The sequence below is a fragment of the Myodes glareolus genome, chromosome 15 (assembly GCF_982192425.1).
Source record: "Myodes glareolus chromosome 15, mMyoGla1.1, whole genome shotgun sequence".
NCBI classification, from domain to species: Eukaryota; Metazoa; Chordata; class Mammalia; order Rodentia; family Cricetidae; genus Myodes; species Myodes glareolus.
In genome coordinates this window covers 70,474,759-70,501,332 of record NC_142040.1, presented here as the reverse complement: position 1 = coordinate 70,501,332, position 26,574 = coordinate 70,474,759, and the positions used below count along the sequence as shown (strand labels likewise).

Genomic DNA, 26,574 nt, shown 5'->3' with positions numbered 1-26,574 from the left:
CATGGCCTGAGCTGGCTCTTACCTGAGCGATTGTTGGGAGACACACGCACAGGAGAGATGGAGGGTGTGCGGGAGGAGGAGTAGGGCCTTTGTCGATCCCTCTCAATGGTTGAAGATGAGGCTACAAAGTGATATTGTGACCATCCATCCTGCAAAAGACAGCATACTCCTATTAAGCAGAGAAGGCACAGGCATGGTGATGCTTCACCTCCTGACTCTGCAGAGTTCCAAGCATTTGAATTTGCAAAACATTTCTGCAGGTGTCAGAAGAGATTACAGAGCCCCGCACATCACCAAGGCTTAACCCAGAGCAGTGGGAATTGAGGACACACCTCTCTCTCCCCCAGGCAGCCTGGCCCAGGAAGGTAGGCAGTTTGTGTCTGTTTCCCTCTGCCCCAAATATTGAATAATGGTTTCTGTGCCAACTTGTTTTGGCCATATGCATTATTAAAGGCAAATGCACTGCTCTTTCAAAGTCAGATGGCTCGAAATGTCTGTCTTTGCCTACCTGGTTTCAGCTGTGCCTGCTTGCTCCCCATTTGCTAACTAACCTTTCTCAAGTGTTACTTTCTTATGTTCAGGACAGAGCTGTGAGCAACAGGGTCCTGTGACAGCATCCTGATACATCGTTTATCACCTTCCCATGATTTCCAGTCTCTTTCTGCATCACAGAAACCCAATCCTCCTGCCTCAGGACCTCAAGGCTCTGGTAAGACACTGAATGGATGATACATTCCCAGAAGATCCTGGGAATTCTACTTCCTATGAGAGCATCCTCAAAATGCTTCCCACCACGTCTTCCCTAGCTCTCCATGATCCAGTCAGCATGTGAAATGTATATCTTATTTTAAGGCCCATACAAACGCATTACAGACCATTTATGAATTCGTAGAGAACAAAGAAGGAAACGAAAATAGCTGATGGTCTAAGTCCTCGCTGCAGAGAGTTAGCTAGTTACCTCTTGTTAACATGTCATAGGCTTTCCTTCCAGTCTTCCTTCTTTAATTCAATTGTATTTCTATCAAAGCCCTGTCCCAAGGGGTGCTGGCACAGCAAGAAAGAGCAGCGGGCACCTGCCCTGCTCCGGATTCCCTCTTCGTGGAGTCAACTCTTTCCAACTCTTTCCGTTGTCTTTTAAAAGACAATACTTAGACTTTAAAAGAATTTGATGTTCTACAAAGAATTATTGCAAATTTTTATATTTAATTGATATTTTTATCTTTTTATTGATTTCATTGAGCTCTACATTTTTTTCTGCTCCCCTCCCTGCCTCCCCCTCCTCTTCAACCTTCTCCCAAGATCCCCATGCTGAATCATTGGAAATTAAGAACAAAATTTATATTCATTTCAATATTTGTTTATGCATTTTGGTAATTCCTGTTCTTACTCATATGATAAAGCCAGAATTAAAGTAGGCTCTTTTGGAAGAGATTACCTAGCACGCCCTGGGTAAGTAACTATGTGGCAAGATTCTATCCAAGAGCTGGATTCCATTTCACAGAGAAGGAAGGCAGTGAGGACACGCAAAGTGAAGAAGGAAGCAAGCTAAGGATGCTGAGGTTAAAAGCGAAGCTCTTACACTTGGAAGAGAAGACAGCAGTCAGGGGCAAGCAGAGTGCTAGCACGGATGCGTTGTGACTATAGTGACGTTGACCCAGTCACTGAATTCAGCCTCCAAGTCAAGGAAAAAACAGATGTGAAGGTACATGGTGGAAACAGAATGGTTGCCATGCCTGAGGAGTGATCAAGGGTACAGAAAGACACCCTGCCTTCTGAGTGTTGGGAACTGAAGACAGCTTATAGACCACAGAGCAGAAACAGCAACTATGGAGGCTACAAGAGAGCATGTGAGCAACTGACTCAGGATGGAGATCTTGGGGAAAAGTGGAATGTTTGCATCTCATTTGGAAGACCTGATGCCTTGGCCTTTGGGTGTTAGACGGAGAAATCGTGCTTCATTCTGTGTTTCTGCTGTGAGCCTAAGGGGCTGGAGGTGCTCTCCTGGAAAGAATATGGCAGAGAAACAGTTTTGGAAGGAAAACTAAGACTGCTTTGGGAGTATGTTGGATTAGAGATGCCTGAAAGATACAGATGAAAGATAAAGAACCAGGCCGAATCTGCAAGTCTGGCTCTCAGGAGCAGAATCAGAGGTAACATTCTGGAGTTCCGAACACAGACATTACCCAAGGCAAGAGAACGGAAAGAACCTGGAGAGTGGATGCAAATGAGGAAGAGCATAAAGCAGAGGCTAGGCGAGCCCAGGGAGCTTCAGTAATCAGAGCCAGAGCAGCTTCCAAGGAGGACGAGAGGAGCCTAGCGGAGCACTGGGGAGGAGGTGGAGCTAGGTGTGACGTCAGGCAAGGAAAGACGGGTAAACGTGGAAGAGGAGACTGAGCAGACAGCAAAGACGAACACTGTTCTTGGAGAGTTCGAAACCACTGCGGTGGGGACTGAGGTGCTTTCTTTGACAAGTTTGGTTAAATCTAACTCAAGTGAGCTCGGAGGATTACATGAATGGATGAAGGGAAGCCCAAGTATGGACAACTCTTGGTGAAGTTCTAGGTTTGAGGGAAGCAGCCAAATGGGGCTTGAAGAAAATAAGGGATGGAGAGATTCCTAAAGAGATCACCTGAAAGTCACTCAGGCGTGTGTGTGCTGATGGGAATGACTCAACATCCAAGACAAAGAAGCTGGTGACACCGGGGAGAAGAGACCATTACAGGATAGTATAGGGCGGGTAGGATGCAGGGGACCAAGGGGTCCTGGCTATGAGGAAAGGGTGAGGAGAGAGAGGCTGTCCAGCCAAGAGATAAGGAAGTGGGGAGATTTGGGGACAGGAGGGTGAAATCTTCTTTCTTGGTTTTGCATGTTTCTTTTTTCGATGAAAATAAGAAATGAGGTCATCCTCTGAAAGCAAGGAAAATAGTTTAGAGAACAGGAGGAGGAATAGGAGGGGTTGAAACTGCGGCGAGGCTCAGTCCCAGAGCTAAGTGGGAAGCAAGGGGTCTTGGGGCTGGAGAGACGGTTCAGTGGGTGCAGTGCGTACCACACAAAGCAAGCCTGAGGACTGGAGTGTAGATCCGTAGCACCCAGTGGAAATGCTGAGCAGGCGTGTTGGTCCACCTGAAATGCCAGTGTTCCAGAAGTGAAGTTAAATCCCTAGAGCGTTCAGGCAGCTAGACTAGCCGAACTGGTGAACTCTGGGGTTGAAGGGGAAAAGAGAAACTCTGTCTCAATTTATAAGACATAGAGTAATCAGAGAAGAAATCCGATATCAACTTCGGGCCTCCACAGGCCCACATACACATGTGCACCTCTACACATGCATACTACACACACACATGCATGCATGTACGCATGCAAACACACACACACACACACACGCAAACACATGCATGTGCATACACACATGCACGCGCATGCATGCATGTGAACACATACATACATACACATGCATGCACATACATAACACACACACACAGCCTACAAACAACAACCCTAGATGGTGGTGACTTTTTCTCTCTGCCCTCCCATTCACTGAAACAGGAATCTTGGAATAGCCAAGCTGTAGAACTTTGATATGACTGCATCTGGAGAAACTTGGATGGGACATTAAGCTTTCTATTCTGATGGCACATGCTTACAAATGTCATACATAGCATGGTGTAGCACCGGATGCTAGAGACCAGTGTGCAGCTGGTCCAGGTGGAGACAGATCACAGCTGATTCCAAGCACATTCTCTGGCTCATCAGTAACTGTGAAGCCTCACTGCTTCCCACATCGTCTATCAGGTGAATTTTGATCATTCGATTCTTTCTTTGTGTACTAAATAAGCTCAGATAATGAAGATAAATATTTTTGAGGGAAACATTATTGCAAACTGCACATGGTTTTGCTAGCCATGTGCATATCTGCAATCTAGCTAGCAATAAACTATCATTTCCTTACTTCTTGCTGTCACTTACAAAGACTTAAAATTGGTTTACACAAGTACACAACTTTGGGAGATAGTTTCCTTTATCATTTGTCTCTTTGCTCGCTAGCTTTTCTTGTTTAAATTTTAACTCATTATTGGCCATAGTGTGTGTGTGTGTGTGTGTGTGTGTGTTTATATTTTATTATATTAAACGCTTAACCAAAGATCTCTTTGTACATTTCCTAAGGCTTGCTGGGGTTAGATAAGAAAGCTCAGGGAAGAAAAATGGAGAACGAGGAACGGCCACAGTAACTAGGGAAGAGCTGTTAATCCCCAAGGCTGACGATAAGGAACTTTTGAAATGTCCATGACTCTGCAGACCTTGAGCAGTGACCCAGAAGACGTGCCCTTTAGCTAGAGACCCAGCTAAGCCGTCAGAAATGTGATATGATATCTGGCAGGTCAAATTGGTTTTTATTTTTAACACATTAAATTTAAAACTGGAGGCTGTTGAATTGCCTCACATAGATAGAAACAGAAATTCAAAGAGAAGAAATTCAAAGAGAAGTCCAAAGTCCTTGAGCCTTAACTTACCATGAGGAATCACCTGCCCCTTTCTCCACTTCCTCCTGTTGTCTCCCCCCTCCCCGCCCCCGCTTCGGCTTCTGTGTCAAAGTTTCTTATTTATTTCTCTAAGAAGTTCATTACCCATCAAAGTTGTGGCTTCCTACAGTGGAATTTTGGGGGATTCTAAGCACAGGGGAACCAGGTCAACTTTATGAACCCATGCTCAACTTCATGGTCTCAGGAACACGAGTGCTTCTGTACGATGAGGACTGTGATGTGTGTGCATGTGAACTTGACACACACATACACACACACACACACATACACACACACACACACACACACACCATGTATGATGTATACTTGTATACCCAAGTGCATGTGTGGAGGACATAGGTCAATTTTAGTGTCTCCCTCCAGCACCTTACATTTGAGTCAGGTGCTCTAACTGATCCCAGAGTTCACCACTTGGGTAGACTAGCTGGTCAGCGAGCCCCCAGGAATCTCTTTTCTCTTCCTCCTGGCACTGGACACAGATGTACATTGTATACCAGACTTTGTATGTGGGTGCCCGTGATCTAAACTCAGGTTCTCATGCTTGCAGAACAGGTACCGTGCCCGCTGTTTTCCCAAGCCCTTCATCTATAGTTTTGAACATACAGTGAACATTGGCAAACAGAATGCTACCAGTGGAGGGACCTCCCTGACAGGGTGAGATGCACAGCTGAGTCCCTTACAAACTGCTTAGGACTGCATACCTTTGCCCATAACTTCTTCTTAGAGAAATCACAAGGAATTAAACCCATATTAGTACGGAGTTTGCTGAGTGTGTTCATAGGCTGAGCCAGAGCTGCTGGTCGAGGCCCAAACTGCTCTTAGGATCACCCTGTCCCCTACTGGAGAAGGCTCACATCACGGAGAGGTGGAGCGATGGCTGGGAGGACTCAGCTCCTCTAGCCAGTGCTAGTAGAATCTCTGTTTCAGTTTCCCTCTCCTCCATAAGCCAAGGGCGACAGAACTCATGAGTATGGGGCTTAAAATGTCACAACACCTGTGCCTCAGCCCTTGAGATTCCTTTAGCATTGTTCCGAGGAAGGTTCAGGCATAAGTCCTGGCAGGATCTCCCCTCTCCCTCTGGCTGATGCTAATGACTCGCCCTAGTAGTAAGCTGCTCCTATAGTTTCTCCACACAGGCAGAGGTGGCAGCACACATGTGCTAGGTGGAACACACATGTGTATAAACACTTAAAGTCTTCCAGTCTCCTAGTGTATTTGGGAATGTCTTATAAAGCATTCTCCATGTTGACTTCTGTGGAGACAAGACTAGGCCACAATCTCAGAGCTGAGAGATACTGCACTCATATCAGCCCGGTCACACCCGTGCACGGAGCCTCACTGACTCTGGGATTCGGCTTTACATGTGCACACCGTCTAGCTGTTACCTCAGAGACCTAGCACAACACCTTCTTTATTCCAATCTGTTCAGTACACCAGCCTGGCTCTGCTTTGTGCCAGGTAAACAGGAGGCAGGAAAGGCAGGCGCATCAAATCACAACAGCCAAACGTGTGTTGCCTCCAGCCTCGGGAGCGTCTAGAAAATCCACTTCGGTTTCCATTCCCCACTAACTCTGCGTGTTCACATCACGCTACAGACTGTTGCAATCCTGTCTGCCTGCCTCCCAGCTGTGAGACAGAGAGCCCTGTTGGTTTCTGAGATTCTGGTGCTGGGCCTAATGCCGGGACACAGCTATGCCTGACATATGCTAGTTGGATTTTATGCTGTAAGATAATGCAGCAATTATTGCAAAACCAAGGGCTCATCAATTCCACAGGTGTTGCCGCCAGCTTCACAGTCTTTGTACTCTCTGCTTGTGTCAGGAGGATGATCAGAGCCTCACGATCTTTTTGGAAATGTTTTAGTGGAAAGTAATCACACAAGAATCGTTTTCTGTTGTTGGTTCATGACATCGACACAGCTGGGCTGCAAAGCAGCGCTGGGTCTGCTGAACTGGTTCAGGAGGAAATCTTTACTCAGCTGCAGCCATGGCAGTGGCGGCTTCTCTGGGCTGCCTACGTTTAGGTGTGGAGTACATGAACTTGCCTCCTTTTTAATCTAACCTTGAGAGGAATTCTGAAGCATCCATCTACCCATACATTTGGTCCTGGACTGATGCCCATCTTAAGTCCATCATTTTAGAGCATGTGGCCCTGCTCCTTCATCCCTGCTGTTTTAGGAAATCCAAGTTCCTGCCCAGAGTGAAGACACTGAGCTTCCCCGCTCACAAAGCCTTGGAAGAGCTGGGGAGAAAGCAGGAGAGGGAAGCACATCACATGTCTCACTAGTTGTTCTTTAGGTCCTTCGAGGTTGGGTGCAGACACTCACACCCACGGCAGAAGTGTGCCTAACAGACCGAGGGGCGGGTTCCTGAAGGCATTACCTGCTGGGACCCTTATTGGCCAGGGAACAGTGACGACAGAGTCACATTCCAGAAAGTGCGATAACCTCGTCATCCAGAGGGCTGGAGAGCATTTGGGTAGGATGGGAGGAGAACTGTGGTGTGGGGTCGTGCACAGACCTGCCCCTCCTCCCTCGACTCCCACTCAATCAGAGAAGGATGAGTAACTATAATTCACATCACAGGAGGAGGAGGATTAGGGGTATGAGTTGGCTCAGGCCACAGAACAAGGCTTATGAGAAGGTGGAAGGAAGAGACATGTCTCAAAGGCTGCTAAAAGGCAAGTTGGAGAGAGACTTGTTTGTCAGGAGAGAGAAAATGGGGTGACATAGCAAATTCTTACTAAACAGGTGAGGGCGAGCAGGGCACAGGACTTAGGGTTACTTGTTTGGTGGCCTCTGACCTCCGCTTCTGGAGGATGAGCTTTGGAGACCATGTCAGAGTGGGAACAAGGGTGACAGTGAAGAGTCACAGCCCACACAAGGTCCATGTTGAAGGCCCTGCTCCCAGCACTCTCCAAAGCCAGTTTTGGTGTATTACTTTCTAGATTTAGAATTTAGATTTGGCAGACACTTTTCTTATGATAAAGACGTCTCTGACTGGCATGGGGTTCAATAAATAATTGATTTTGACAATCAACACTGTCTATGCACACAGGGGACATCCGCTGAAACCCGAAGTAAACACTAAGCAGTGGTCGTTTACGTATGGGCGCTGGGCCTTTCTTTCTTGTTTATAAACAGCTCTCAAATTTTCTTCCTCTGATAAGATTTATTTGGCTTCAGAACAATGATTTCTCAGTGGACATTCAGACACTACTTGGTGTTGAAGTAAAAAATACAAGTTTTTTGCCTTTGCTGTCCTTGAAGGCTCTGCAGTCCGTAAAGTCTGTCAATTCTAATTTTCTTCGAGCGACTTGAACTAGAAAAGAATGTGTGCTGCAAATCCTTCAGGCTTTTAGTAACTCAAGCTCGTTCACTCATCGACCTCATATGCTTAGAGCCTGTCACTCACACCCACATCCCAGACTCCTTCATTGGGGAAACAAATGTTCAAATAATAGTCAAAACATACATTGTGGCCGCCTTCTGAAAAAGGCCAGATTGCCCTCATACATTAAAAAATGCTTGTTCAGAGAGGTGCTGTTTTCCAGTCGTTTCTAGGTAGAAGGAACTCATTAATGTAAGTACACTAAGCAGAGAAAGAAAACATTCTGAATTAGGGGAGTTACTGCCTTATGTCTCTATTTCAGTCTAAAACGTTCACCGGCATGGAAAGAACAGAGGAAGAATGTTTGACACACAGCCAGTGTGACTGAAGACCAAGCCAGATTTCGCATAACAATGCTACCTTCTGCTGTTCTTTGATATAAGAATATAAAATTATCTCTATTTCAAAGGTAAACTGTTTGTTAGGGATTCATTAAATTCCAACAATTCTAGAAGCCATTCGTGTTAAATATTTAAACTAAATGTTAAGGGCCAAAAGGGAGTGTTTGCTGTTTAATGCAAAAATAAATACTTCCTGACAGACCCCGGACTTTCATTACTTTGTTTCAGCTTTTAAAGAAATTTAATTAAATTGATTTGGGCTTTAAAGGTACAGTATTTATTAGGATGTGACTCTTCTGAAATACTATGTTTTAAAAGCAAATACTTATAAATCAATTTTATGAGCTCAGTTTAATTCAGCTGGGCAAATCCTGAAGATCTGTTATCATCAAGAAGATCTGACAAGTTGTGATGGAATGCATGGACTTTAGTCAAAGAGGGTAAACCACCATGACTTCTCAGGATCCAACAGGTACCAAAAGAAGAAAAACAAAGACCTTAGACACCAGAAGATCAAGCCAGCCTCTTTTATGGTGCCACTTTGGGAGTTTCAATCAAACAGTGGACTTTTATTTCCTATTTGTGAATAGGATGGCAAGGACCACATCTGGGCAAGGATCTGTGGAGCAGGATGTTGAGTCCTTTGGGCATATGTCAATGAGTGAAGGGGCTGGGTCATAAATGTCTTTCAACAGAGGAGTAGAGAATGAAAACGTGGCACATATACACAGTGGAATACTCTCCAGCTATAAAGAAAAATGACACCATGAAATTGAATATGAATGGAAGGATCTAGAAAAGGTCACACTAAGTGAGTTAACTCAAACACAGAAAGACAAACACCTCATGTTCTCTCTTATCCCTGATTCCTGGTTCTACATCCTCAGATATGAATATACAGCATGGAGCAGCCACAGAATCAGGAAAGCATGAAGGGATCACAATGGGGGATCACGAGAGGGAATGCCAGGATACAGGTGATATAAAGGGGGACACACAGAATGGGACAGGACTAAAACAAAGGAGGAGAGAGGGGAGCCAATATAGAAGGAGAAGGAGGGACAAATAACACCAAGATTGTGTGATAAAGCCTCAAGAGATAATTTATATTTACCTAAAATTATACAGAATACATATGAATGTATGTGTTTGCATACATGTGTGTAAACACATGTGTATATGAGCTGAGCCATTTGGACTGACAATGTTCTCCACAAGAACCACAGACTAATAAAACTCCAGTATCAGGTACACAAAAACTTCTTTGAAACAGCTGGTTAGGGGTGTCGAAGCGACTCCCCAAACAACACTGACTATTGATGTAGCCCTTGGTTGCCTCTCGGAAATTGAGGGTGGGCCCCTATTACTGAAGACATCACTTGATATGACAGTCTCTTTTCTGTGGTTTAGCTTCTGTGATTTCAGAAAATACTATGCCACAGGATGGAGGCAGTTAAGCAGTCCTACCTAGCTGCAGCACCTCTGAACCATGACGTCACCAGCATGGCAAGATATGCATGAAGATGCAGTGAGTCCATGTACATGTTGGTGACCGGCAACAGCTGTCTAATTTAACTTAAGGCCGGCTCAGCATGAAGCAAAGCATGCCTTGTACTGGAAGTTCAGCCAGCCTCCCAGGGCTAGAGAGGTCATGGACCTTAGAAAAGAATCTCCTACTGCAACTTTTCTAGTCTAGCACAATCCCTCATGACATTCTAAACCCTATCCTTACACCTACAGATAAGTGTAACTACCAACTCTTATTAAAGAAGCTTCTCTTGACAGCAAATGGGGACCATCTGCTTCAGAATCTCAGACCATAAACAAAAGAAACATATATCTGTTTCAGAAAAAGAAAGTGTAAAGCATTCAAGAAATAACTGTTGAGAATCACATGCTTATCAACACGGAAAGGAAGTCCAATAAAAAATAAACCCACTTAGAAATTCCCAGAACCTAGAAGACAACCAGTTACGTGCTGAATGAATATGGAAATGGCTATTTACAAGTTGGACTGGGAGGGGGGCACTCAGGGCAGGAAGATGGGAGCTGGGGAAATGGGGCTTCAGTGTCTCTCTCAGGAGTTCATGGGAGCCATGTCAAGGGTGTCACCCTCCCACAGGACCAGTAGCACCAAAAACAAGCATCAAGATTCCAAATTCTTTGACTTTCCTTTTCCCTTGGCCACTGATGATAGTTTTCATATTGTTCACTCCGTGACAGATCGTCAGAAGACATCTTGTTTCCTAGGGCACTGGTCTTGCACAGGACTGAGGAACCATGGGTGTGGGTAGCTGTTAAGGCTGAAGCTACAGGTAACTACTGTAGCATTTTCACTGAGATGGACGATGTGGGACAGAGAGCATGTTCCTAGAAATTCTGAGCATAGACAAAAGGAGTATGAACTATGTACTCTTGAAAACTTGGGGGCTGTGGGGTTATTGTCTAAAGTGGCATTAGCAGGGCGATCTACACATTGAGAGACAGAGGTGAAATGACTGTTGTTCTTGTGGCTTAAGCTTCAGCTGGAGTCACCACATGATACACTTCCAAGAGTTGTACACGGTCTTACGATTATAAGCATTTCCTTTTAAACAGGACTTCTCAAATGGCATGGGATATAAGGATACAGCCTTTGTATCTAGTGTAATTTGCTTGCAGAGGTCGAGCAAAAGCCTGAGGCTGATGGGCAATTCTGGGTAGCCCAGTGAAGCATAAGTGATCCATCAACAGATGGGAGAGACTCAGTGATTGGTACGACTCCGAGCAAACAAGACCGCTGACCCCAGGAGAGAAGGAGGCAACATGGGCACATGTCTCCTGGGCAGAGTGACCAAAGCCAGGTGCAACTCTGCTAGCCAGGCTGGCCTTCCTCACCATGGAGCCATTTCTTCCTCTATTTAACCAGCTTGGCAGGTGTGGGACAGGCAAAAGTTCAGCGTACGAAAGACAGAGGCGAGGAGGAACTAGGGTAGCTGTAACACCACCCAGTTTATCCTGATCTGGCAGAAAACAAGTGATTGGGTTTGCGTTAGTATCACAAAGCGAACTCCTGTGTGCATGTAAACTTACATTCGCCTTGTTGGCTTTTCTCGTGCTTGACCGAGTCTTTTTCCCCTTGCTTTTTGTCTCTGCAAGTTTTGACTTAAAACTGTACGGGTAAAGTTTTGTGAAAAGACTGGATTAAAGATGGGGTTCCCTTCCTTGGGGATCTGCTTGAGGAAGAGGTGTAATTTAGTCACTTCGTGTTCAGTAACTGCCACGTACATTGATTTTCACTTTTGAACGATTGATTTTTGCTACTGTCCCCATTTGTACATTTGATTTTGGACAGATATCATATGATGAGCATCTAAGAATTGTCTTTTAGAGGTCAAGGGACCTCATGAAGAAAGACCTTCTTTGTCAATACAAACATCACCAAGTAAATTCCCAGATTTATGGAGGGGGATGTTTCGTAGCTGAGTTGAACCTCAGCATTTTCTTTCGCTACCCTAATTTGACATCAAGTGATTCAGGAAGAAAAATAGCTGCTTTGGCCTGTGGCAGGACAGGATATAGGTAGGCAGAAAAACTAAACTGAATGCAGGGAGAAAGAAGGTGGAGTCAGGCAGATGCCACACAGCTGCTGAAGGAGAAAGATGCCAGAATCTTACCGGTAAGTCACAGCCTCATAGTGATAAACAGATTAATAGAAATGGGCTAATTTAGGATATAAAAACTAGCTAGAAATATGCCTGAGTCATTGGCCAAAGCAGCTTCTTTATTAACCAGTGTTAATAAAACATATTCATAGCATACAGAGAGGACCAGGTGGGGGAGAAATTTCCATCATGGGAAGTCTGTATCCTCCTTTAGTTTTTGTATGAACCTAAAACCATCCTAAGAAACACAAAGATTTAAACTTTAATAGGGAATAAATTTCCCCAAATAACAAAAACCCAGAGTCCAAATGATAAAGGAAGCTTCTACTTCAGGCAACTGCTGTGTATATAATGCTTTGGAAGCTGAATGGGCTGTGTGAAATTTAAAACCAACGTCTGTTACCCGGGCTGCATTCAGGAAGGTCTGCTAAAGTGGTCATGAGCATAATGCCCCATGAAGACCCATAAAACACTGGCTGAGGAGGAGATAAGCTGCAATTTTCTATTCCATTAAACCGTAGGCTGTATCTTCACAGATACTGGTGTCTGGAAGAGGAAACTTTTAAGTTTGGCCCAGCGAGTAATCAAAGTAGTTGAGATAAACTAAGAAGTGTGACTTTTTATTAAAAGGAAAAGTTAAAAAGCATCTCCATTACTTTTGCCAGCGACGCAGCTCTGGTCTCTCTCATTGACTCCAGTCTTATTTCTCATGCATACGGATGAAGTCTCTTCCCAGAGGCATATCTTCACCTCGCCTTTTCTATATTTGGGGGATCCTTGTACTCGGTGCTTTTCATTAGGGTGGATATTAATTGCTCCAGGGTCAGAGACAAGTGTGATGTCAATGGTTACGAAGGGATGGATGACATGCCATGTAAATTAGTTGATGGTGAGAACTCTCCCACGACAAATATCTGAGCCAGGAATGGAAGCTGTTTCTACCAGACGCATAAATACTTATGTAGTCGTTAAATGGTATAGTGCCAGTAAACTGGAATATGTTTAGTCATGGGTTTATAATACCAAAAAGCAATTCAAAGTATAAATTAAAAATTATTTAAACTCATCGTTTTTTAAAACTGTTTTAGGTTACTAAGCAGTGCTATTAATTTGGATTAAGGAGTTCACAAAGTTTATGTTCAAGGGAGGTAATATCAAAACCATGGGGAGAATGAAGGTTGAGGCGTGCCATGGGACAGAACACAGATTTAAGGGACAGTCTGAGGGGAAGGTCAGAGATGGCTGCATAAGTACTTGCAAGGGATGGGATGATTTAGAGAGAGGCCTAGGCTGGTCTTGGAAGGACTCACGAGCCATGCCAAGATATTTAGACACCACACTGAGGACCAAGGGGGCCATAGGAAGGCATGAATCACACTGACCCTTGAGACCGCTTATTCCTGCGGCCCTTTGGAGAACAGACTGGCAGAGGCCGAGTCTAAAGACGAGAAGCGCAGATCAGAGCTCAGCCCGATGATCCAGCAGAGAAGAAGCGGCTTCTTATGCGTCCCTGAATGTCAAAAGAGGTGGGCAGGGCCTGAGATGTGAGCTTTCTGGCAGAGTCAGGAATGGCTCCTGGCACCAGTGTGGAGAGCAGCGTTAGCTCACGATGATGTGCAGGGGACCCGGGAAGAGCAGCTGAATTTAGGAGGGGCAGACTCTCTGGGATCTGGTTTCGGTGTGGCACTGCAGAAAAGTTATTTAAATGGGCTGTGTAGATGGCTAATGATCTAAAAAGCAAGAGCTAGGAAACAGATCGCAGGGACAGTCACATTTGGGTAACTGCACCCAGCGGGGAGAGTTCTGGCCACTCGGGAAATACGCAGACCAGACAGACGAGTCCCAAGCATCAAGAGCTCGAGACACCAAAATGTAAGGAATGAACAGGAAGATGAGCTACTCAAGGATGGAGAAGAGGCAGGGGGAGCCTGAGGCAAACGGGAGGACTGGTGTGTAATGGGAGTCACGAGAAGACTGCTTTTGCTCATTTGTTCTGCGACACTTCAAAGGAGAAGCATATGGGACCAAAATGGGGACAGTCGTGGGGAGGAGGGCAGCGATAGGCTTTGCTTGAACGCGAATCTCCCTCTTTCTTAGGCATCACTCTGACCTTCCAGGTAACAGGAGTCTTCGGTGTACCCACCACACTGTGCACGTACACTCAGCGCTGACAGGCAACAGAAACAGCCACCCACAAAACCCATGGCGGTTTGCTTCCCACAGTCACGTCCTACAACACCAAGCCTGTGGTTGGCTTTACTAAAGCCTCCATGTGTGTGGCTGTTCCTGCTGGGCTCCATTACAAAGCAATGGCTGGCAGGTGGAGTCACTTAGGAGCAAGATTGTGGGTAAAGGATAGGGCATTCGCAACTACAGACAGCAGGGGATCATGGGGAAAGGAGCAGGGAAAATGGCGATGGAAGCCGATCTTGGTAGGAATCACGACAGAATCAGCAGCTTGCAGAGAGTATGATAGGGGTGGAGCGCACCAAATGGCAGGAAAAGAATTTGATTCACCACTGGCGACTCCTTTGGGTTTGTCACTTTTGTGTATGCGAAGCATCTTGACGACTGCTCTCCATTTGACCATCAACAATCCCAGACAGCAGGGGATACGGCTTTTATGTCACTCATGGGGATATTTAAGATGGAGGGAGTCCGAGGGATACATACATGCCAAAGGACTTCATCGGAGGGTGCAAAGGGTTTGGTGGAGAGTGAGGAAAGTTCCCAGATCTGACATAAGCAGGATGGGTTTGTCTAAAGGCCTTCCGGGTCCTGTGTGCATGCCCAGCTGCCTGGAAAGAAGATTCCGCTAGCAGAACAATAATTGGAAGAGACTACTGGAAGAGGTTAGTCAACGCTCAATCTACTCTGTCTTTGTGGTGGTGTGAAGTTTGCTGCATCTTGGGTCTGCCGACAGTCTCGGCAAGTGATTTACCTGAGGTCATGATGCCAGGAAATGGTAGGGCTGTGCCTTGGACCTTGGGCCATTTGATTCTGGGTCTACAACTCTCTATTTTTCCAAGTAAGATGACATGGCTTTCGGGATTGAATCTGAAGACAAACGTTGCTAGTAGACATGCAGGACCCAGAGCCAGGGAAGCCTAGCATCCCTTGGCCTCCTCTGTCTCATGGAAACCTGAAGTCCATATCCATTCAGGAAGGTTCCATCACACAGGAGATGTGAAAGGACTTGCATGCCCACAGTCACGCGTTACAGCAGTGAAAGGCTCAGGCTATCTTGGCGTATTAGAACTCAGAATGTCCAGCTGCCAAGGTGTGACTTCTTGGAGATCTGGAGACAGATAGCTCTACATTATGTCACAGAGATGAGAACTTAGACTTGCTCGCTGTGGCTTGGAGGGAGAAGCTGCCGGTAAAGGGATGTGCCCTTCACAGAAATGCAGAGTTCTGGTTAATGGCAGTTACCCTGAAGTAGAATAACATGCTTTGCTAGGTCAGGCCGGCAACTGACACTAGGAATATCTGAACCAGAGAAATGACTGCTGGCGTCTAGACTGGTTTTCTACTGTCAAAGAATTGTCAAAGGGTTTATGGCCAACCACTTCTCTGGAACACCCTGGCAGCTGAGTGTAGGCCCAGGCTGAGTCCTAGCTCCCTGGGTATGAGCAGGAGCTCAGCAGCTTCCTACTCTTTGCCTGTCCAGCTCTCTCCTTCACAGTTTGGTTGGAGTAAGTGTATGGGGCTGAGAGGGGGGACGAGCCAATAAGCTTAACTTACATAGAAAAGACTGAATCTACAGTGCGTGGCAGAGGAGCGAGAGAGTGGAGGGTTCCTGTGTGATCTCGGCCCATGGCAGGAGAAGCAGCTACTTAAGTGGATCATCTGTAGCTGAGCTGTCTGGTTAGTGACTTTGTTTACACCCCATTCTATTTCTCGGTGATGCCACATAGCATTTAGACAGTTGTTTTCGGATTTTTATACCCTCCTCCCAAGTTTATTTACTCTTCCCCAAGCCACCCATCGTAAGACTTCCCAAACACCGTCAAACACAAGCACTCCATTTTGTTTTTAATCTGAAGTGGCTACAGAGACAAGCACTTCTGATCTCCTATATAACCAGCAGGTTTGTGAGTCTCCTTCATTGTTTTATGAACCATTCACCAGCCATTCACAGATGATAAAGGATTTCACATTTCTCCCTAGGGCTAAGCTGAACATGAGAGTTGTTTAGAAAAGCTGGTGTCTTACATAACCATGCTAACCTCTGCTCATCTTTCCCAAAGTGGAGAATCTGGATGGGCTCCACTCAAGGTGAAGATTCAGATAATGCAAATGTGTTTGGGGGCGTCAAATACATCATGAATAAACCACAGTTTTGTTTTGGTCAGAACCCAGATAGCCAAGGTACCCTAGCCGACTAAATGCATATCTGGAAAATAACACAGTTGAGCTAATGTTATGCACGTCTGGCTTTTGTGTAGCCAGTGATGGATGTTGCCACATTGGGTTTCAGACATCCTAAATTCCATCTCCCAACTATGTTTTCCCTCTTCTAATACCCTCACCCCAAACTCTTAATTATACAAATTCTAAACATTCTTCAAGATTTAGCTCTATAGTTTTCTTCCCTTTGATCCGTGCTTTAACACCTAAAGAATATAATTCAGAAAGCAATAGAATTGCCAACAATTGCTCCATCTTTTACACTTGCCCACAGCCGTGGCCTCTGTGTCTTAAGTTTTCCTTGGAGACCTTCAGTTACTGATCTCTAATAGATTCTAATAAGTAGATTTGACATAAGGATAATTAAAAGATATGGATCACACAGCTTTCAAAGGTATGCAAATTGTCAATGAAGAACAGAACAGAAATCGGCCTCCCTGCCGATTAAAGACAATTGAAGAGGAAGAATTAACTGGGCTTTTTGGCAGGTCTTTTAAAGGGAAACTGATTATGAATGCAGGGCTTTATCAGGGGAGCTCATGACACTGAGCTCAGAGGTCCCTGTTTCATTTCACAACTGCATAATTTGGAAATGATTAAGAACAACTCTTTCTCAACATTTTTTAATCATGGACCAACGAAAAACATCACATTGATTTCTCCAGCCTATCTTTCTTGAATGTGCTCATATGAAACACGTAATTTTAAACCAACTTAGCTCTTGAGCTTTAACTCCATTAAGTTTCTGTCAACACACTCGTCTACTTGTGGAAATACAAAGACAATTACACTTCTTGAACTCTACTAGCAACAGAGGGGAAAAAATGGCCCTAAAGTGAAAAGCTTGCGCTGCCATTCACTAAATAGCTTGAGGGTGTCTCAGAGCTGCTCTCCCACGGTGCACACAGTGTGAGCAGGTGCACAGCAGAGGAGCAGAAGACCTGGGAGGTGAGCCAGTGCTTCCTGTAAGGCAGGGCCTCCTGCAGTTCCTTCAGCCAGGGGCTCAGAACTGCTGGCTCCACTCCAGTTTATGGGGCAACACCAAGTTTGCCCACCTGCTTAGCTCAGTCATGTCTTCTCCCCTGCTTAGTTCAACGACCTTTTCTGAGGGAGATTTCTTTTCTTTTTTTCTTTTTGTCTCTTTCTTTTGTTTTTGTTTTCAAGACAGGGTTTCTCTGTGTATCAGTCCTATTTGTCCTGGAGCTAGCTCTTATAGACCAGGCTGGCCTTGAACTTACAGAGATCGACCTGCCTCTGCTTCCTGAGTGCTGGGACTAAAGGCGTGTGTCACCACTGCTCAGCTATAAGGGAGATTTCACTTAGCTTCAAGAAGGAGCTGAGCAGAGACCATGGGGGAGTGGGGGTCTGAATTTCATGCAAAGCAGAAAACTTGCTCATCTTTAAGAGGAAAATATTTAGAAAGATTTATCACCAATCTGATATAGTCCCTAACTCCTAATTTTATGATCTCTGTTCTAAACGCCATGTCTAGAAGCACAGGAAAACTTGGAAAGAGACATGCATATGTTAAATTTTATAAACTTAAAAGTGCAAAGTGCTGAGTGCTTAAGGGAAGAAGAAGGGCCGTTGGGGAAATCTAAAGATAGACTAAAACAGGAGAGCCAGGTATTAAATATTTTACAGGCTTAGAGAAAGACAAAATGTGCCTCTGGCAAGATGGGTCTCATTCCTTCTGATGTGGGACACTGTGTGCGCCCTCACACCCCTGCCCAGGGAGCTGCAGGCAGCAGGGGCTGGTGATGAGGGATGTCAGCGCTGGTGCAGGCTCTCTCAGCAGGAGGGTCCTTGGCCATGGTAGAAGGAAGTCACCCACCTTCTCCAGCCTGCCTTTTTCTTTCTGAACCCTAGTGTTATTCTTGTGTTTATGATGTCCTCCATCTCTGCTTACTAGTGACATTTAAATTTTCCCCACATGCTTAGCTAGGAATAGCAAAAACAAACAAACAAACAAACAAAAAACAGCCCCTGGAAGGTATTGTTAAGAATATGTGCATCCATGTAACAATAATCATTAAAGACGAGTTTATAAATTTGAGAGGGTGAGAAGACACAGAAGGAGCTGAGGGGGTGAGGGAGAGTAGAAGTGGTAGAGATGCAATGCTCTTAGATAAAATTCTCAATAAAAATTATTGTCTAAAAAACAAAAAACAAAGCAAACCAAACAAACAAAGAAGGCCTGCCTGACCACCAGCTTCTAAAGCATCCTTTCTTCACGGAACCCAGCCATGACGGACAGCACCAACATCCCCAGAAGTGGTACTTTTCAGGTTTTATTTTTGATCCCCATGGAGAGTGAAGATGCTTTTAAATGTAAAATATGAATTCCTGCTTGCCTCACAAGCACACAGAACGAAGGCCAAGCCTCCTGTGGTTATGGAGGCCAGGCAGACCTTCTCTGTCCTCTGGGCAACCATGTAGTAACATCATCAGGACCCGGAACACAGAGCAGGTTCTGCATCGTGTAGGTGACTTTTTCTGGCCGTCATATATTTTGACTCCCTCAGTTTCTCTTGAGCTGTTTATTTTTCCTGTGTCCTCTCTGCAATTACTTGTTCAAATTTGTTGATACTTTAAATTTTTTTTTTCAAAATCTCTAAATTTACGACCTTTGGGTCTACTTTGGAATACACAAGCTCTAAAAACAGTGCTTTTTCCCCCTCCTACAAAGTGAATTAGTGTTATTCAAAATATATAATTATGCATTTCAAAATGGCTAGACGGGTGAATCTTGAAATTTTAACCATAAAGAATGATACATGCTTAAGAGAATGGATGAGGTAAATACCTTGAGTGGGCCAATAACCAATAAATACATGTTTTGAACCAGCACACTGTACTCTCTAAATATGTGTATGTATTATGTGTTAATTAGAAATGGAAGAAGAGGATGGAATGGTGTCTCAGAGGCTCAGATCTCTCTTTAGTCTTCAGATGACCCTGGTTCCTTCCTTTCCCAGTGCTCCCATGGTGGCTCACAATCTCTTGGAAATCTAGATCCAGGGGATTCGATGTCTTCTGATCTCTGTGGTATCCCGCATCTACGAGGAGTACATAGATACACACACAGACACATTCACACTCATACACACATGCTCACACATAAAATAAAGAAGCAAATGAATATCTGAAAATAAAAGAACTCACAGGGACCAGTGAGATGGCTCAGCAGGCAAAGGTGCTGGCTGAGTCAGTCCTGACACCTGTGCTCAGTTCTTGAAACCCACATAAAGGTGGAAGAGGGGACCAGTTCCACAAGTTGTGCTCTGATTTCCATATGTACAACATAGCATATGTGCCCATGTACATCACAAACACACACTAGTAATAATAATGATGATGATAAATTAAAAATTTGAAAAGAAATTATAGACTCTTAGGGAATCAAAAAAAGATGATTTGGTGTAAGTCTAGATAAGTTCAGATCTGTTTAGTCAAGAAGGCTCACATGCTGTATACGAATAGCATCTTTCTCTTTCCTGTTTCAGGTCCCAAGACTTTTGAACAAACACTTACTGTAGCTGGGATGCTTCTTATGATGGTCATATTTGGCACCTTTGGCCCTAAAACCTGTGAGCTCAGGAACCTCAGGTCAGAAAAAGGAAAAAAGCAGCCCTTACCTTTTTGTAGAGACTCCTCAGATCTCGGTACTGCCACATGCTGTTTAGGACCTGAGATGCAGCCTTAACCACCTTTGGAGAGTGCCTGGTAAAGAAAAGACAGGAAATGCAGGTGACCAATGGCGTCTAGTTTGGAAGCACATTGTCTCGTCAGAAGAGAACAAAACCCACATCCTCTGGGTTTTTCTCTTCAGTAGACTATTGCTTTCCTAGTCCCATTCTTCTCAATGACACATCTGGAAGGTGACCGCAGGAGGGCACTAGAATTTGGCAAAGACATTCCAAAACGCAAACACCTGAACCATGACACTCAGGGTGAAAACAGATATAGTTTCTAATTCTACAAAATGGAAGAGAAATATGAAAAAAAAAAGTGATTCTGCAGCACTGAATGAGTCTAGGGATTTTTTACAGCAGTGTTAGGCCACACATGGGGAATAAGAAGAATGGAGACAGCCATATTCCTAGGGCACAGGTACAGGTATGGGGCTGGCACACTGGCCTGTGTGAGCACAAGCAACTGCTTCTGTTGCCTGTGGATGCTAAGCATATATACCACACATACACACACACACATACACACACACACACACACACACCCTAACATGGATACCTAAGAATGCTCGTAAACAAGAATCTATGAAGCCCTGTGTGCCCCTCAAGTTTGGTCCTTTTGGATCAATGCCATAGAAACCCATAAATATAGTATATAAATTTTTTTCTTGTAACCAAGTAATAAGGCCTCCAAAGCAATGAGAGTTCAGAATCTGACTCCTCTTATGACAGGGCCACTGACAAGTCTCTGAAGTGAGACCAAAGATGTCTTTGACTCTTACACCCCCTCTGTTGTCCCCTCTTCCCAAAGAATCAAAGAACCAGGACACCTACTTCTAGGTAGGGTCTTCTAACAATGAAAGGGATGCTGTACCCATGGAATCTCAACAAAGGCGGCCTAAGCTAGGCCTTCACAATGACAACATCAGGGGACAAATCAATGTGGATGGGGGGCTGACATCTCATAAGGTCTCACCCCAATATGAAGGTCTCCCCCCAATACACACCAATAAAAATTACAGGAGTCTTAAGAGACCATGAATTTGAGAGGGGTTGGGGGATGAGGAGTTTGAAAGGGGGAGAGGGAGGGTGGAATTATACAGAACTCATGTATGAAATTCTCAAAATGTTAAATAAAAAGACATATTTGAAATGAAAGGCCTTTGAAATGCAAAGGAAGCAGATGGTGGATTGGCTGGGGTGGGCTTGAATTTAAGAGCTGAAATAAATGAACATCTATGACAGGCACTCTATAATAAAGTCATGAAACGGCAGGACACGCAGATAGCATGGCCGCTGTTTTTCTGGGTCTTCACGTTTGTAATTTACACAAACTAAGGTTAAAGCTCCTGCATCCATTGACTGAAGAGCAACAGTGACAGCTACCTGTTTCTGAGAAACAACCCAACTTTGGCTGTATTATAACAACAACAACAAAAATGAGGTCCTACGTATTCCATTTTTTTTGTTTGTAATACATTAATACATTAGCTACAATAAGGTAACATTTGTTTTATTTCACTAAAATGAATGGATGTTTAATTATTCTATAATTTATGATAGTATTATGCTCCAGCTACAGTTTTAAGTTCCTGTAACTTAGAAGAATGTAAACCTTTTCAAGGATACAGATTAGAGCCCCGGTTGGCCTTGCATAACCAAGGTTAAACAAAGACTAAACACTCTTGTGTTTTTACCGCAGCTACTTGGTAATTTGTCTCTGGCAATGCCCAGGCAACCCTGGAGGAACATTATTAGAATTCAGGTAATGGTGGTGTAGCGGACACATTTAGCATGAAAAATTTTTCAGACACAGTTTAATTTTTTTTGTTTCAATTTCTTCTTTAGTTACAAAATAAGACTGTGAATGTGTATGAGAAGCAGGTTAGCTTCTCAGTTAAAATGCCAGAATAGCATGGTGTTATAGCAGCATGAAGGTCAAAAGGCACACTGCCCTCTTCTTCGTCTTTCCTTTTGATCCCTCCACTGACTAGCATCATAAAAATATCCACTTGAAAAGCTGTAACTGTCAATGGAAGGACTGGAAAAATTGAATGTTCCTAAGTGATTATAACCCGAGCCATAGCACACAGCTCTATACTGACAAGCAACAATTCAGATTGTTAATAGCTTCTCTGCCTTATGATAAATACAATGACACATTCAACACAATTTCCCATACAACTGTTGAAATCATGAAAGTAGATATTTGGAACAGATGGACATGACAGAATGTCTGCAGTGTATGTTTAAAAATGATATGAAAATAGTAAGTCATCAGACTTCAGAACAGTGTGCACTCCGCTCCTATAAGTGTTGATAACAATTACACAGGGCTTTGATCTTCCTGGGAGCTGTCAAATCCGGGGTGGTTGAAGATGTCTGATGGCCCAGTTTCTCGTGGCTGTACAACTCAGTCACATCGGAGTGACTTCCCAACACCATAGGGGTTGTGGTTCCGGTGCACTGTGGTCCCATCACTGCATGGTTAGGTTTGCTCATACTTCGAAGTAAAATGTAAAAGTATTTCAAACTTGAGGACCGCAGCTAGGCACATTTGCGTTTTGTTCTATGCCCTTGTTTGCTTGCTCTGCCATGTTTGTTGGCATGCTGTTTCAAGTAAAAATCAGACTTGAACTGAACTTAGTTCAAGTTTTTAAGCAAGTTTTTAAGAACAATTTCGTGTGGACATATTTGTGATAGTTGTATAGGTTAACTGGAATGAACTGATATTTTTACTGTGCTATTGGTTCCTGAGCTCCAAAGTTCTGCTCCTGAAAAGGTTTTTGGTTTACTAAAACACATCAAGAGCTTCAAGGGAATCCCAATGCTTGTTGTCACCATAGGACTGAGCAACAAATACAAGTTTCACGCTGAGAATCAGAGCAGCTCTCCTGGTCTCATTTTGTTTCAAAAGCAGTGAAAAGCAATTATAAATGGAAGTGTAGGTAGGAAGCGAGAGGTAATGAAAACCTTGTTTTGATCCTCCAATTAGTCAGGATATTCGTATACCAAAGAGACAAATCACATGGAAAATGGAAGGGCTGACTAAGTGTGAGAACTCCAATTGTGAGAGACCTGATTCAGTTCAACTTAACACTTGTTATTAAAGTCATAATTCCAGACTGTTGACAAAGAGTAAAACAAGAGGAAGGAAGAATTCGATGAAGTGAGTAGCTGTCTATGAAGAAATGTTTAGTCAAACTAAAGGACACCCCTGAGATCACCTTCAGATGAAAAACACCTGCCCATTTGCAACCACCAAGTCTGGGCCACACCTTGAAGGATAATTCAGACCCACCACGGAAGAGCTGCAAGATGTCACAGGTGATTTCTCCAAACAGACTTTTCAAAGTAGTTTCACCAAATAGTTTTCTTTGGCTGTAAGTCTGACCACAGCATCTTTTGTACTCAAGGCCCACTGAGTGTCAGTTACTGCTGTGGAAAAACTCAGGACAACCCAAGGGACTTGATAGATACCCCGCCACCCCCTCCCCACCCCCAGTTTTCTTGTCTTTAAATTTGGAGAATGTACTTTAACCTTGGGATGTCTCATAAGTACAAGCAAATAGAGTGCTCCTTTCAACCGTGGTTTTACTGTGTCTCCTAAGCGTATCTGCCGTAAGGAAAAGTAGTCACAGCAACAATATATTGGGCTCACAATGCTCAAGGGAAGTATGCATTTCTTTTCCTTGAGACCCACAGGTCTGCTGAGCTATATGAAGAAGGAAACTACATAGCTTCCTGGCTGTGAACCATGATGTTTTATTTTCAGACAGAACATCACACGCTGTATAAAATTCAAGTCCCAAATCTACATTGCACAATTGCCTGAGTCTGATGGGCTTCACCCCTTGACACAAGAACATATTCAACTCTAATGCTGAATTGCTGAACGAACCTATTTAAGAAGCTCAGGGTATTTAAAAACCTCCCCCCGAAACTTTTATAACACATTGCCAATATCTCGAGTTAAATGAAATAATGAGACAGAGTTTCCGGAGAGTCTCAAAGAGCATTCCTCACCATCTTCAATAACAAAAGAAAAATTAATTATTTAGAATTTAGATGTAAAGGAACGGGAGGCAGGGAATGAAAAGACAAGAAGTCGGCAGGCCCTTGATAATAAAAAGTTTACCCATTTAATCTTCTTTGATTACACTGAGGGACTTGCAGAAGACAAAATTTAATTAAGGATAGTGAAGGTTTCTGTAAAGGTTGATATACCAGCTGATACACTAACATCCTAGCTGATGAAGTTTTTTTTATTACTTTTTTATTTTTTTTTTAGTTGCATACAGTAAGATACCCTTGATTCTTATATCACAGGGAATATTGCCTCTCTGCCCGGGGAATTCCTATTTATCCTTTCAGATTTGATGACCCCCGATTCCAGGAAGGGTATCACGCCAGGCCTGCCTTCAGTTTTAGGTTAGAAAGCAAGACCATAGCAAATGACCTGCCCAGAACCTCACAGCGGGTAAAGAAGTAGACTTGAGTAGAATTAGTTCTCTCTGACTCCATAGGAAGGACACACAGAGAAGACGCCTGTGTGATGACTTGGAACACAGAACCTAAGGATACGGGTCCATTGATACAGGGACTGGCAAGCACATTTGAGAAATAACAGCAGGGAGATAATGTCATGTTTTCAGACTAAACCGGTTGGCTGCCCTGTGAAGGAACTCAGATTGGAGGCTGGGATGTGAAGTCTTTCTTAGCAATGCAAATGCAATGCTGCCCGGACTTACTCCAATGCAAAGGCAATGCCGCTCCCGACATACTCCAACCCAAAGACCATATTGCCCCTTGACTTACTTATCTCCTTTGCTTTTGGAGATGCCGACCAACTTCTCGATGCCACCAGCATCCCGTAAGGCCTTGGCATTCTCCATGTTCTTGGTGATCACTTCGTGCAGGGTGCAGCACACGGCTGTCACGGTGTCATCTGACATGGCCTTGCTCCCTGCGTTGTTGCTGTTGTTCCCTCCAGGGAGCCGGTGGACCAGGTCTCGCATGGCGTATTTGCCTTTAGGAAAGAAAACGAAGGGAACAGCTTAGGGAAGGTGAAGGTGGAAGGAGAGGGACAACGGAGAGCTGGGAACAGAGGAGGAAAAGTGGGCGCAGGAAGGCACTGCCTGTTCTGTGCAGGGAGATTGTACGTAGAGGGTACAGGAAGGTTGCCCACCGACGGCCACTGGGTTCAGGACATCCTCACCATCAACCACACTGTGGATATTCAAATCTATGGAAGCCCGGGTCTCACACAAAGCAGCACATGTCCATCTGTCCTCACACTTTAAATCACTTCTCTGACTCAGTTCAATGTCAAAGCTGCGTAAAAGCAGTTGACGTCATATTACTACAAATTCTGCACATGACTAATGCACATGAATATTAATCAAATAATTTCGATCTGCAGGTGGATGAGTCCTGGCTGAGGCTTATGCAATACTGAGGACCAACTGCACTTGCTCACAGTCAAGGCCCAGGGTCTGGTCGTCCATAGATGTAGGACTGGCTCTCTTTGGGAGTGACTTTATGGCTCTAATCTTCACTGATTTCAGATTTTAAAGCAAGAACAGTAAGAACACGACATCTATAAGATTATCTTAACGATGAACTGAGGAAATTCATGGAAAGCACTTATTCCATAATTAAGAAAGAACGTAGCTTCAACAGATGCCATGTTGATATCCCCGGAAGTAAAGAAAATGTATGGTGACGGGCACAACCGCACGAACTTAGACTGGGATCTTTATAATGTAACAGCAGTTGTAGGGGAGGCGACCCTGACAAACTGTCTAATGCAGTAGCCTGTGTGCTCGGGTCACCTTGTCTCTCCGATGAGCTTTTATTGCACGATTCTGTAATGCAGCCTTAACTAACCTGGCATGTTTTTCTTCGCGTGAAAGTAAAATAAAACCCAACTTTGCTTACTTAATTCACTTTATCATTACCGGTCTTGCCTCTCCCAATGATAAAGGTACTTACAGTGACAGATTTATGGAGTGTTTTTAGAATACAAAGCACTTTAGACTTTACCAACAGCCCAACAGGACAATTAATGCATCCCACCCACAGCTTTCAATTCTGTTCCTTTAATTTACTTCTGGAAGTAAACAAGAGCCTGCAGCAAAGTCTGCTGTCCCTGAATTATTTTGGGTGGAATTGGCAAGTGTTCCAAGTCAGGTCCCTTACTTACCTCCCACCCCAGGACTAGACATATGTAGCCAGCTTCTAATAGTTACAGGAAATACTTTGCCTGCAACAGACCTCTAAATGACACCTCCTTCTGCTGAGAAACTGTCCAGTGTGTGGGAACGCGGGGCAGGAGAAAGAATCCCGTGGGAATAGGCAGTATCTTAGTGCCAGGTGGTAATAAATAAAACATAGGGCTCTGTAATATGATATTTTGATATCTGCTCTTATCCTTATTTTAGCACGGACAGAAAATGCTGATGTTTAAATTACGGAAATAGAAGAGCGTCTGCATTCAGTTGATGACAGTAGAGGAAGTGTCTGAGAGAAGGAAGCGCTTTGACTTGAACACCCCC

The 26,574-nt window shown here is 44.2% G+C and overlaps 1 protein-coding gene across 4 annotated transcripts in view; it reads right to left on the bottom strand.

Moving 5' to 3' along the window:
- The window catches only part of Ctnnd2 (catenin delta 2), an 804,341-nt gene that overhangs the window by 17,841 nt on the left and 759,926 nt on the right, over positions 1–26,574 (bottom strand). For all 4 annotated transcript variants that reach the window (XM_085676585.2, XM_087896972.1, XM_087896974.1 and 1 more), the window contains 3 exons: positions 24,836–25,046; positions 19,964–20,048; positions 23–149 (listed from right to left, as the gene is read on the bottom strand). In XM_085676585.2, coding sequence (XP_085532711.2) covers positions 23–149; positions 19,964–20,048; positions 24,836–25,046 — 423 coding nt within the window. The remainder of the gene's footprint in view (positions 1–22; positions 150–19,963; positions 20,049–24,835; positions 25,047–26,574) is intronic.